Genomic DNA, 14,250 nt, shown 5'->3' with positions numbered 1-14,250 from the left:
ACCGATTTGCACGGAGGGCTGCCGTGTGAGAATTGTTATCTCTAAATTATTCAAGGTTAAAGGTCGCGAAAATAGGTTTTTCAAAAAAACTCGTAAACTATTAAGTTAATAAAAGTTTTAGCTACCTATTACAAAATTTGTTCGTGTGTTAATTTTACATTCTTCACTTAGATTTATTAAGCACAAAAACCTTTATTTTCCTGGACTAGCGTACAAAATTTTAGAAATTAATTTGCAACAAATTTGTTAATTGGATCATTGTAAGTTGGATCAAAATCGGTACATTATCAAAAAAAATAAGAAAAGCCGACTCTGATTTTACATTCATTCGCTGCACAACATAAATATATTAAAATATAATTTCAAAAATTTGAGTCATTGAAATTAATTTTTAGGGCAATAAAAATTGGTGACAAAGAAATTGAATATAATTCCAATTTTCGATTAATATTACAAACGAAACTAGCAAATCCACATTACAAACCTGAAATGCAAGCTCAAACAACTCTGATAAATTTTACGGTAACTCGTGATGGTCTCGAAGATCAGTTATTGGCTGAAGTAGTAAAAGCTGAACGTCCAGATTTAGAAGAGTTAAAAGCAGAATTAACTGTTCAACAAAATAAATTTAAGATAATGTTAAAAACTTTAGAAGATGATTTATTGTCACGATTGAGTTCAGCCGGTGAGTATGTTTTTAATCTAATTCACGAAACACCAACTATTTTTATCTATTCATATTATTATGTGGTGATAACGATATTTTACTATATGCGCACACTACTAGAAAAAGGGACGAATTTTTTTTAATTTTCTGTGTAATTAGTTACTGATCAAACCATGACTGGATCTCATTGAAAATGGGCCACGGGAAGTTGAACTGAAAATTTAATTTTAAAAAATTGCAATTAATTTGCAATTATATATTTATTTGCCTTTGGCTCCGTCTCCTAGCTTGTAAAGAAGAAAGGGGGTAGTTTAGTTTCCCATTTTCTGGGGAGTTGCGAATTGGGTAATAAAATTGTTCGAACTATTCCGTTAATTTGACTTTATTTGCGTCGATTGGTGAAAATCTCATCACCCTAGAATGTATAGAACAGAAAAACGTTATTTCCCATTTAGGGGATGGTTTGCAATGAAAAAGTTGAAGTTTTTTATCTGTTCTTTAATTTTCAAGTAATTTTGCGTCAAATGCCGAAAACCTTAGCCCTAGAAGTGCCTTAGAATTTGTATCCGCATGCGTCGCAAAAATCTCTTCTGCTAGCAACGAATATATACTGAAAATCTTAAAAACAATTATTCCTCATTTTTGTAGGTAGTAATTTACTAGGCGATACTGCATTAGTTGAAAATTTAGAAACTACAAAACGAACTGCAGCTGAAATTGAAGAAAAAGTTATAGAAGCAAAAGCTACATCGTTAAAAATTGATCAAACTCGTGAAAATTATCGACCAGCCGCTGCCAGGGCTAGTCTGTTATATTTTATTTTGAATGATTTAAATTCAATTAATCCGATTTATGTGTTTTCATTAAAAGTAAGTCATTATCTCTTCTCATTTAATTATTTTTCCTTGTTGGTTTTAAATAAACTCAATTTTCTGAAAGGCTTTTAGTGTAGTTTTTCAAAAAGCAATTGCAAAAGCAATACCTGCCGAAGCTGTAACTGAACGGATAGCAAATCTTACTGATTGCATAACGTATTCTGTGTTTCAATATACTACCCGTGGACTGTTTGAATGCGACAAATTAATATTTTCTACACAGATGACATTTCAGGTAAGTATATTAAGTATTTGGCTTATCAAATTTTCGCAGTATACAGGATCTTTTGAAGTAGTATATGTTGAATAATCCCAAAACTCGTCCTAGGGTGCTGAGTTATCTGCTGGTTAATAAAATAACAAGATTTAATTCCTACGCGTTGTGTTTACTTTTTACGAGTTGTGGTTAGTTGTTTAAACGATATTGTAAATCGTTAAAGCGAGTATGGTAATTCTTGAAACGAATCCAAATAGATTTCGCATCTATCGTAGTTTAATAGCTAATCGTTGACATTTAATCAGTCGGTATATGGCCGACCTAAAAATTTAACAAAACTTTTATTTGGTAGGTTTTTGGATTTTTATGATTAATGGTTTACTAAGTAGATTCGATTCAATTTGAAACTTCATCAGGCGAAATATAATACAAAATAACATATATATATAATAACATATGTTATAGCAAAAGTTGATTCTCCAGTAAGAGTTGATTTTTCCTAACTAAAGTCGACTCTTACTGATTTTTTCAGTAAAAGTTTATTAAAACCGAAGAGTGTTGAAATTTGATCAACATGTTCTAGCCAGAGTTAAAGTTTTGGGCTATTCTAAGCATTTTTTCTCTCGGGACATTTTTTCCCAACATTCCTAAAACGGTTCTTGAGATACAAGTTATTGAAAAAAATACAAAACCTAATTTTGATGAAAATTTGATTTTGTCGAAATTATTGTATGGTTTCGATCAAATATTTGATTTGACATTTATTGAATCTGCTAATTTGACTTATTTAAATAAACCCTCAAAAATTTTTGTGCAGCCCAAATTATTTTCATCATTTCTAGTACACTTACTAAGCCGGAAACTTAAAATACCCACGGAAACACTTACCCACCAGCCTCTACATTTCTATAAAAAATAAGGAAATAAGGCTAGTTTCCCCACTCCTAAAAATTCAAAATTTCACGGAAATCGTCTCTAGGAGGTTTCTGGGATCACTGATTATGAATCCGAAGTCAAAAAGCAACTAAAGATTAAAATAGCTACTCCATTAAAACCACTCCTAGAATTTATAGTGATAAAAAAAAATTATTCACCTTGAAAAACTTCAAATCATCTCTCGGTGGTTTTTGGGGTCGCCAATCATGAATTCTAGATCAAAAAGCAACTGATTGATGCATGTCTTTTTATTCTACAACGGGTGGTTTTGTATAGTGCGATACTTACACTAATGCAAAAGGTCCAACACACAGCGAAAATTTGACAAATCTTGTTCTTGGTATAAAAGAAAAGATCACCTTTTATAAATCTTTTTTCTCTAACTTTTGAAATATTTCTATATGTTACAGATTCTATTGATGAATGAAGAAATTGCAGGGCCGGATTTAGATTTTCTTTTACGTTTTCCAATTAAACCGCACGTAACATCACCCGTAGATTTTCTTTCAAATACTAGCTGGGGTGGTATTTGTAGTCTATCGAGTAAAGATGATTTTCGTAATTTAGATCGTGATATTGAAACATCATCTAAGCGGTGGAAAAAACTTATTGAATCTGAATGTCCAGAACGTGAAAAATTACCCACTGAATGGAAAAATAAAACTGCTATTCAGCGTTTATGCATGATGCGTGCATTACGTCCAGATCGCATGACTCATGCTATTGCGTACGTACTACAATTTCATTATTCACTAATTAATGGATTGGGCTTAGACATATAGGCAATATACTTATTATGATAGGTGAGTTTGTGCTAAATCAAAGTTTGGGGAAATTTTAATCGTTGGTGTTTCTAGAATACTTTTCTTCTTTCGTATTTTTATAAAGTGCGGTCACTAAATATATTGAATTTCAGACACGAATTTAAATATTTTTGTATATAGTCGTTGATGTTGGTAAAAAATTGTTGAAAATAGACATTTCAAACCGCCATTCTTGGAAATTTGTTTGAAATATTTTATATTAAAATTTGTCAACCATTTTTCTTCTTTCTTAGAGGAATATCTATTCTTTTAATCCAAAGAATTCATGCTTTTGTCAAGAAAAATAGAAACTTTGTAATTCGGAGAGGTTGGCACCTTCTTAGATAAATGATTCCATATAAAAGGCTTGGAAGAAAAATGTACATTTTCTGACTTTCAGTTTATTAAAATGATAAAGCTTATTTGCTCCGAGAAACTATAGATGGCACTTTAATGGCGACTGAAGAGGGTATAAATATGTATCCCCGTGGTATAAACAAACAAAAAACCATGGAACATGTAATTTATTTTATATCATTCACAGTAGGCCTTTTTAGATAAAAAACAGAAATGCGTTTTTGATAATTTTTTATGAAAATATAGGTCGAGTAGAGCCTGTAACTCAAAAATTACGCATTTTTAACAATAAAACACTATGAAAAAAATTGTTAAAAAGTCACAATATTTGAAATATTTTAAAATGATTTTTTTTTTGCTCCACCGCACACGTGATCTGTGATGTCAATCCGGCAAGCAATGACAATAAAACAGTGTCAACAGTTGTATTAATATAAAACTATTATCAACTTTAAATGACGTCAAACCAACCTTCGTGTAACATCGTGTGTTTCCGGATCGTTTTTTCTCGGTCATATGGCTTCAAAAAAATCGGGGGGGAAAATTAGCCCATTTTCAAGACATTTACTTTCATTTAAAAAAAAAAAAAAGAAAAAAAATGTGAAAAAGGTCTGTTCTAGTATTCATAAGCCACTTAGTATAAATTTCCTTTTTATTTCATTTAATTATATGTTCTAAGCTAATGTTTACACCCTCGTCCCCAATATTTAAATCAGTAGAGGTCAGCTCAGTATTTTGGAGTTACGAATCTTGAAAAAAAGATTTTTTTTTTACTTTTTTTTGTATTTATGATGTAGAGCTTTTATTGAAGAAAAATTAGGTGCTAAATATGTTGACTTTCGTACTTTGGAATTTGCTAAGTCGTATGAAGAAACCAGTCCATCAACTCCAATATTTTTTATTCTATCACCTGGAGTAAATCCTTTAAAAGTGAGTTCAAAAAATGTAAAGTTGAATATCCATGTATAATGAATATGAAATATTTTTAGGATGTTGAAACTTTAGGTCGGAAATTGGACTTTACTTTAGATTTAGGAAATTTCCATAATGTATCTTTGGGTCAAGGCCAAGAAGTGATTGCTGAAGGTGCTATGGATACAGCATCAGTGAATGGACATTGGGTTATTTTACAAAACATACATTTGGTTAAAAAATGGCTACCAAATTTAGAGAAGAAATTAGAGCACTATGCAGAAATTTCTCATGAAAATTATCGAGTATTTATGAGTGCAGAACCCGCAAGCAAACCAACAGCACACATTATCCCACAGGTATATTAAATTAATTTGTATTAAATTCAGAGCTTTTAAGATTAAACTTCTAAATAAGCAATAAGTAGGATGGTCTGTGTTCTAATATAACTAACTTTACAATCACTCTTGCTACTAAATAAGTCAGAGAAACTCTAAATAATTTCCTGGCAATTTTTTATTTTCCTTAAGAGACGTGTTCAATATGATAAAGGTAAAACCTACAGTAATTAATTTTTCGAAAATATGAAATGTTTTAAATTTTACTGATTAATTCTGAAAAACTCAGAAAAAGTCTCACTCAATATTTCTTCCGAAAAAGTGAGATCTATTACTATTTTCTCTTCTATTAAATGATTGATTAATAATTTATTTGATATTTTCAGACTTTTTCAGAGATAGTTTTACTTCAAATATTCTTTTTTCTGAATTTCAAACAAAATATTCCAAGTTCCAGAACAGATTTATTTCCACAAGGAATTCTCAAAAAAATCGAATAAAACCCGATTGAAGCATTGTATTTATGCAAGCTCGTGAAACATGATTATCTAGTTATTAAATTATGATATTTTCACAATATAGTTTAGTATTACAGACAAAATTTTAATATTAATAATTTTTCAACATTTTCGAATTATGCAACATTTTTTTACGATGCATCTATTCTACAGCTAAAAGCTCTGAATTATATTGAATTTCTGAAGAAAAAAATAAGCAATTTGTTATTTAAACAGGGAATTTTAGAATCATCTATTAAAATAACTAACGAACCACCAACAGGAATGCAAGCTAATTTGCATAAAGCCTTAGACAATTTTAATCAGGAAACTCTCGAACAATGTACAAAAGAAGCTGAATTTAAGGTTATATTATTCGCTCTATGCTATTTTCATGCAGTTGTTGCTGAGCGTCGGAAATTCGGCCCTCAAGGATGGAATAAGGTATGTTTTACAAAAATTTATCTTGTATTGTTAGAGGTCTCCCTGGTGGAAAAAATATTTGAAAAAAGAATAAGTCTTGATAAGTCTTAGGAAACTCTGAAAAAGTCTTAGAAACTTTAAAAAAGTATTAAGAACTAGTCCGAAAACTTTGAGAAATTCAAAGTTCCTAAGACTTTTTCAGAATTTCTTATTCTTTCTTCAAATATTTTTTCCACCAGGGCTATGCAGAAATTTGACGAGCGACTCACGTACTAGATGCCCGTCTCATAGGTAGCAAACTTAGGCTACTTTCAAAACATCTTAAAAGGTTCTATCAAACACTAGCCTTTTAGGGTTATAATCGCCAAAATCGTCGAAATTTTCACGGTTTTTTTCGATTTTTGACAAAGGTGCTCGAGGTCACAACTTGGATTATTCATTGGGGCAACATCATAAACAAGTCTGTTAAAAATCAGTCTCATATTGTAGAAAATTTAGTCTACCTGAAAAGGTTCTATCAAAAACCTAGACTTTTAGGGATAAAATAGTCAAAATGCGAAATTTTCTGAGATTTTTCAATTTTTAACAAAGTTGCGTACGGCGCTCGAGGTCACAAACTTGGATTATTCATTAGACTAACATCATAAACAAGTCTGCGAAAAATCAGAACTACCGGATTTGAATGTATAAAGTTACTGTAATTTGTTCTGTTTCTGTACATTTGTTTGTAAAAATTTTACAAGATCTACTTATTAAAAAAAAAAAAAATTGAACGATTTCAGAAAACAGTGTTTTTTGAGCGACGCACGTCGTTTAATTTAATTACGACTTTGACAAATTTTTAAAAGATATAATTTTTAATAATACCATATTATTTGATTTGTTTAGATTTACCCGTTTAACGTAGGAGATTTAAATATAAGTGTTTCTGTTACCTTCAACTATTTGGAAGCGAACACTAAAGTACCATGGGAAGACTTAAGATACCTGTTTGGTGAAATTATGTATGGTGGTCATATTACAGACGACTGGGATCGTCGTTTATGTATTTCGTATTTAGAAGAACTTATGCGTCAAGATCTGGTAATATTATTTCAAATATGCATTATTAACTATAACTTAATGATTGAAAACTGGTGATGTTAAGTTCCTCAAATTGGCGTCCTAAGCTGCATTTGGGTACAAAAATTGCTTATAGATATTAGAACTAATACCGAATATGATGTGCTAAGATTTGGTAAGGTAATTTAGCGGTTTTCCGGGATAAATTCGATCAATAACTTAAAAATTCAGAGAAAATTTATTTCGTTATTTAAAAAAAATAATTTAACACGGGGGGGGGGGGGGGGTTAAGCAGATGGTTCAAAATATTTCATTAGGCTATCATCTTACAATTAATTTAATTGTGGTTGATGTTGATTTTAGGTTGATGGTGAATTACAGTTAGCTCCAGGCTTTCCAGCACCCCCAAATACAGATTATGTTGGATTTCATTGTTATATCGATGAAGCTATGCCTCCGGAATCGCCTATATTATACGGATTACATCCAAATGCAGAAATAGGTTTTCTCACAACTACATCTGAGAATTTATTCCGTACAGTATTTGAAATGCAACCACGTGATGCTTCTGCTGGTGCTGGCGCAACAATCACCAGAGAAGATAAGGTTCTGAAATAAGCTAAGATGATATAAAGTAATAAAGATGTGGTCATTTGCATAAAACTCATCAACCAATCATAGCGCTGGAATAAACAACCTTACATTTTGGATTCTTAGTAAATGTAATCCTTAAAATGCTATAACCATCCAACCGATTATATCACAAAACCTTATAATCTAATTAATCTACGGAGGCTCAATGTTAAATTTGACAAAATTGCTATCAGAAAACAAAAAACCGTACTTATAGAAGAAAAGGAGCTAAGAAACATACCGTTTTTTGTTTAGGGAATGGCTAAATTAACCGAAAAAAATTGCAAAAGTCAAAAAAAAAATCTTCTTGTGATTAAAAAAAGTTGACGTCCAATGCAAAAATATTAAATAAGAAAGTTCTAGATTTCAAAAAAACCTATCGATTGACGTTTGGTAAGTCCGATTTGGATGCGTTGATTCCGATTCTGTTTTCGAAAACAGAATGTATTTATGTCTCGCAAAATAATGATCGCCTTTTCTAACATTTCATAAAATAATTTCCTTTGACTATAACTTAATTAAAAGTGTATGGAATCCGCAATATTTGCTAATAATAATGGATTTCATACCTTCCATCTTCAGTGTAATCTACCTTAAGAACTAATCAATCGATTTCATTTTATCATGATTGAATAGAGAATTTTATGCATTTTCACTTGAGATATCACAAGGTTGGGGGCCATTTGAGATTTCAAAACAAAGGAGGATGGAGGTGAAGGGTTGAAGAACGGATTAAAATTTACAACCTTTTATCCTTTTTAGTTTTGGGAAAAATTTCTAAAAACATGGGAAAAGTTGATTTAATTTATCAAAAGAGCGGCTGGTTTTTCCAGTTCGCATTAAAAAATTAAGCACATTTTTAGTACTTTATTCTATCATAGAACTAACTTCGTGATATCGTACTGAACTTGTTCATAATTTTGCTTTCTTTTCCTCAGGTGAAACAAATATTAGATGAAATAATTGAAAAACTGCCAGATGAATTCAATATGGCAGAAATAATGGCTAAAGTAGAAGAACGTACTCCTTACGTGATTGTTTCATTCCAAGAGTGTGAACGAATGAATTATTTAACGAACGAAATAAAACGATCTTTAAAAGAGTTAGATTTAGGATTAAAGGTAATGTGATTTACCCAAATATACTTCGTACTGGAAAAATTAAAGAAACAAAAAAAAATTTGTGCCATTTTTTGTAAATTTTGAACTACTGTATCTTTATGAACAAGTTCTTGTATCATTAAAAAAAATAGTATTTTGGAGCTTGTGACAAAATTATTTATGAACCACTGTTATCGCTCGATCCTAAAAAAAGCATGAGAAAAAAAGTTGTATAATTTTTTAGCTATTAAAAGTTGGTATCAGTGATTTGAAAAAATTCTCTTCCATCACAATTTTTTGTTCCTTTAATTTTTTTAGTGGTTTGTACTTATACGTAACTGTAAACAAAAACATTTTTAATTTGAATAGAGTTAGTGAAAAATAAAACTTTTAGGGAGAATTAACAATTACGTCAGACATGGAAGATTTACAAAACGCATTATTTTTGGATCAAGTACCCCCTGTGTGGTCTTCAAGAGCATATCCATCTTTGCTCGGGCTAACTTCATGGTTCGCTGATTTATTACTCCGTATTCGTGAATTAGAAACATGGACAACTGATTTCGTACTTCCAGCATCAGTTTGGTTAGCCGGATTTTTTAATCCTCAATCTTTGTTGACGGCTATAATGCAAAGTACGGCTCGTAGATTTGAACTGCCATTAGATAAAATGTGTTTACAATGTGATGTGACCAAAAAACAAAAGGAGGAATTCACGTAAGTTTTTATACACAGATATTTCGATGTACAATTTGCGTCACAAAAAATGCACATGTTTTTCCATTCTAACTGTTATAGCTATAACATTTAATGTGAATTACTTAGAATGGTTCAACTTATATTTATAAATATTGACCCAGCACTAAGGGTATAGCTGAGTGCTTCATCTTCTACGCCCTCTATTTCAAAACAGTGTCGTATAAAAAAAATTTTCAGACGAAATTTATAGAAAATTTTATCTTTTAAAAGAAACTTTATCTTTTAAAATTTAATCTTTCAAAGGAAACGAGATATCCTCCAAAAACTAATTTTTGTGACCTTTGACCTTGAAATCCTTAGATGATTGTGCCAGAATGCAATGTTCTATCTATAAAATAAAGAAAATATAATTCGAATAATTAATTCTATTATTACTTTTCTAGCACGGCTCCTCGAGATGGTGCTTATATTCATGGATTATTTATGGAGGGTGCACGTTGGGATATAAATACTGGAGTAATTGCTGAATCTCGGTTAAAGGATTTGTTTCCTGCTATGCCTGTGATGAACATTAGAGCAATAACACAAGATAAGCAAGAGTTACGAAGCATGTATGAATGTCCTGTTTACAAAACGCGTCAACGTGGACCAACGTATGTATGGACGTTCAACCTTAAAACAAAAGATAAACCTTCAAAATGGACATTAGCCGGGGTAGCATTACTTCTGCAAGCTTAATGTAGTTCTAACATAAATTACTTTACCTTACCATTATTAAATAGTTTTAGCGTAAATTACTTTGCCATGACATATATATTTAAAAAATATATACTTAGTAGCCGTTAATTTATAAAGAAACACTACCACAGAATATTCCTAATTGCCTTCTTGACCCCCCTTTCCATAACACCAAATAAGCTTTCAGTCTGAACTCGGCCTTCGGCATCAGTGCTCATACATAGCTCAAAATATGGCATGGCCAATATTATGGAATTTGGTAGAGCATAAAGAAAGATCAAAGACGAAAGAAGGAGGTCAAAGACAGAGAAAATTAAGGAGGTCAGTGGCCTCGTTTCAAATTATGATCTTAGAGCTCGCAATGTGGTATTTAGTCCCGCCTATTTACAACCTCTTTTGGTATTCTGAAGAAAAGGCGGGAATATTAATTAGTTAATGTTGTTATTAGAAAAGATTGAAAAATGGTAAAACGCTTGAACTACCAATATCTATTATGTATGTTATTCTTATCAAGTCAATAAATATATAAATTGTTTTATATGAGTTTTTCTTTATAATGTTATAACAGGGGGGGGGGGAGTAGACAGAGAGTTAAAAAATGGAAATTTATTCAATTTATAAATAATTTTCCTTCGGCATTTGTAATTTTCCAACCATGGTGTATAATTATTTCTTCCAGTGTTTTTTTTCCATTCCCTATTCATTTGTACTAAGCGCCAATCTTTCGAAATAAAGTTGAATTCCAACATGTAGCTATTTGAATGGTCGTTCTTTTTTCTATCGCTAGATAGACTAGAGTCTTTCTTAGTATTAAAATTGGTTTAATGTTATGCTACTGTTGAGGATAATTAAAGTAAATAAAAAAAGCTTTGTTTATAACTATATAATATATTATTTATTATTTATTGGTCTTTCCCATGACATAAATATTAGAGTTGTACTATAAATATTATTAATGTATAAACAAAAAAAATGAAAATGAGTATTGTTTTTATTTTATTTACCACCATTTTTATCATTATATGTAACTTACATAAGTACATAAAATTATTTAATTAGGCCTACAACGAGTAACGTTTTAAACGCAAAGAATGAAACCAGCTCATTCTAAGTTTAATTTTTTTTTTTAAATCAATTTATTTGAATTATAATATGTACGGTTTCTATAATAAATCATTGAAAAAGTATTATTCTATAACATAATTATTTTTTTACATATCGTCACTATAAATCCAACAATTTTTCTAAGTTTTTTTGTGGGCGTTTGAGAAACGAAAAAAGCCTTGGCAAGAGCCAATTCAAAAAATTAGACATACGAACCTTCGGGACTTAGAGTGGCGATATATTGTTTTTTGCTAAGTAATTATTAAGTATACGAGCTAAATATATTTCTTATATAAAATTTTATGCTAAAGTATATTTATGTAATAACATTATATATTTAAAGATTTATACACACTTATATAATGAAACATGAAATTTTTTTAAATCAAAAGCAATTTTTCTTGTTAAAAAAAAAACTTGTAATATATTTTATTCTCATAATCTAATCACATTTTTGAGTATTTGAAAATTCCGAATGAGTGTTAAAGTTGGCTGCGTTTTACTGATAAGAGCGTTCAGTAAATATTCGGCCTTTGACAGAATGTACACGGTAAGAAATTTTTTGCCAATATCACGATGTAAGTATAGGCGTGAACGCAATACTGTATTAATGTAAGTTTTTATACCATACAGTATTAACCATAGTAAAGACCAGATACTTTTTGAGTATTTGGTCCTATACCATACCAGCATTGTAATAAACGCCAAACATTTCTTACCGTGTAGTATTACCGCAACAAACTTAGTAGTATTAACAAAATCATTAGGTATACAAATACAGGATCTACCAAAACGGCCCAATTAACAACTGTTTTTAAATTTATTTGTTCACTGTAATTCATTGAATATGTTAATTAACAAAATGAGAAATGAATAAAAAAATTTATTCCGATTTATATTAATCACTCATTTAATTAAGATTACGTGATTATATGTGGTCGCAAAAAGTCGCCGACTTCAATCTAGACATCAATCTTACTACTTAAAACTGTTTAAATGAATATAAGTATAGGCGAATTCAGATCCATAATTATCAGCATTTTAATTTGGTCTAAAATAAGGAAAATGATACTGCTTCCGGTCACGGATGAAATATATATCAAAATGTAGGTATAGATTTGCATAATTATGTTATCTAAGGCTGTCAATTCACAATTGGTCCAAAGTAACGAATGTATCATCAGAAAATATAGGACTACTTTTTCTAACTTGATCCAGTTTTTCTAAAACTAATGGTTGTGTAGGTATTGCCTAATTAAAAAATTAGATATTAATGAAATGCAAAAAATTAATTTTAGAAAAAAATTACAAGAGAAAAGGAACGCTCATAATAAGTCTTTCATGCCCATCTTTACAACGTTTGGGATTTTAAGGGTCACTTCCCTTCCGTTTTTTGCTGAAAAATATGTCCGTGAAGACATTTGTTCAGTATACCGAGGCGAACAATATATCGAAGAATTACCAAATTTAACTGGGGGCCATTTTCCATTTAAAATGTGCCGTATCCTTTATTTTCTAAATTTGATACACTTTAATTTTTGCTATGATAACGATTGTGAAAAATATTATAATTAATTAAAAAATTTGTAAATAAATGCATTAAATTCGATTAACCCCTTAAATTTCGATGTTTGAAGAACGCGTTATGCGTCTATCTTCGATTTGGATCAAGTTTAATTATGTATTAAATATATAGACTAGCAGTCAAAATGACTACAATAATGAATTGTTGCCAACGACTTCGGACTAATTGTGAATTGGAAGCCTTAGATAACATAATACTGCAAATCAATATCTATAGTCTAATTAACAAGTTCAAATTGGTGAAATATAGAAATCACGGTCGTAAAAATACGTGTGATAGCTCGTTGGATTCGGAATGATGTCTAAAAAACTGTGCCATAAGCATTTTTCAGCACATAAAAAATTGCAAAAGTTATAAACAATTAAAAATGGAAAAAAGCTATTTCGTTTTTCGCCAATATTTCATAAAATATTAATATTTTGTAAATTTTCGAAAAGATTCTTTAAGAGGAAGAAATTTCCGATAAAAAACTTCCACTCCCGGAAGTCTATCTCCATTATTTATAATTTTAACCTCTTTAGATTGTTGTAATAGCGTCAAAAAACAAGTATCTCACATACAAAAATTTTAATACTTTGCTTTTTATACCATGTATATATGAAATATACATAGTATATTAAGTTTCGTCCCAAGTTTGTAACGCTTAAAAATATTGATGCTACGAAAAAAATTTTGGTATAGGTGTTCATAGAATCACCTAATTAATCCATTTCCGGCTGTCCGTCCGTCCGTCTGTGGACACGATAACTCAAAAACGAAAAAAGATATCGAGCTGAAATTTTTACAGCGTACTCAGGACGTAAAAAGTGAGGTCAAGTTCGTAAATGAGCATCATAAGTCAATTGGGTCTTGGGTCCGTAGGACCCATCTTGTAAACCGTTAGAGATAGAACGAAAGTTTAAATGTAAAAAATGTTCTTTATAAAAAAATAAAAAACTTTTGTTTGAAACATTTTTTTTCTAAACATCACTGTTTACCCACGAGGGCGTTAATTAGGTGCAAATTTTATAGTATGTATTAATATAGGAATATCAGTTGTGTGTGTGTCTATTTAAAAGTGAATATCTTTTGTTATTTACGTGACGTCAAAAAACAAACGATTGCGCATCAACACTGTCTATACATAGTATTTCAACAATTAACTCAGTCAATTGCTTGTTTTCACTTGTAATAACTTTAAGTTAACCAAAAATGCGTGATTTTTCCTTTAATATGTATTTTTGGTTAACTTAAAAAAATTATTAAAAACAAAGTATTAAAATTTTTTAAGCGTGATAAGTATATGCATATATAAGTGAAGCCAA

General features: G+C 30.3%; 1 protein-coding gene across 1 annotated transcript in view; it reads left to right on the top strand.

Annotated features, from left to right (window-relative positions):
• Positions 1 to 10,714, top strand: part of LOC123290746 (dynein beta chain, ciliary) — a 56,104-nt gene extending 45,390 nt beyond the window's left edge. Inside the window, exons 35-47 of the mRNA XM_044871042.1 lie at positions 396 to 685; positions 1,316 to 1,536; positions 1,607 to 1,777; positions 3,106 to 3,422; positions 4,653 to 4,785; positions 4,845 to 5,126; positions 5,840 to 6,046; positions 6,914 to 7,108; positions 7,451 to 7,693; positions 8,659 to 8,841; positions 9,215 to 9,537; positions 9,963 to 10,578; positions 10,613 to 10,714. Of these exons, the coding sequence (XP_044726977.1) occupies positions 396 to 685; positions 1,316 to 1,536; positions 1,607 to 1,777; positions 3,106 to 3,422; positions 4,653 to 4,785; positions 4,845 to 5,126; positions 5,840 to 6,046; positions 6,914 to 7,108; positions 7,451 to 7,693; positions 8,659 to 8,841; positions 9,215 to 9,537; positions 9,963 to 10,257 (2,860 nt within the window). The 3' untranslated portion in view covers positions 10,258 to 10,578; positions 10,613 to 10,714. The remainder of the gene's footprint in view (positions 1 to 395; positions 686 to 1,315; positions 1,537 to 1,606; positions 1,778 to 3,105; positions 3,423 to 4,652; positions 4,786 to 4,844; positions 5,127 to 5,839; positions 6,047 to 6,913; positions 7,109 to 7,450; positions 7,694 to 8,658; positions 8,842 to 9,214; positions 9,538 to 9,962; positions 10,579 to 10,612) is intronic.
• Positions 10,715 to 14,250: the final 3,536 nt, after the last annotated feature.

This window comes from Chrysoperla carnea, chromosome 1 (genome assembly GCF_905475395.1).
Source record: "Chrysoperla carnea chromosome 1, inChrCarn1.1, whole genome shotgun sequence".
Classification (NCBI taxonomy): Eukaryota; Metazoa; Arthropoda; class Insecta; order Neuroptera; family Chrysopidae; genus Chrysoperla; species Chrysoperla carnea.
Note: the sequence above shows the minus strand (reverse complement) of the source record. Positions and strands in the feature narration are given on the sequence as shown.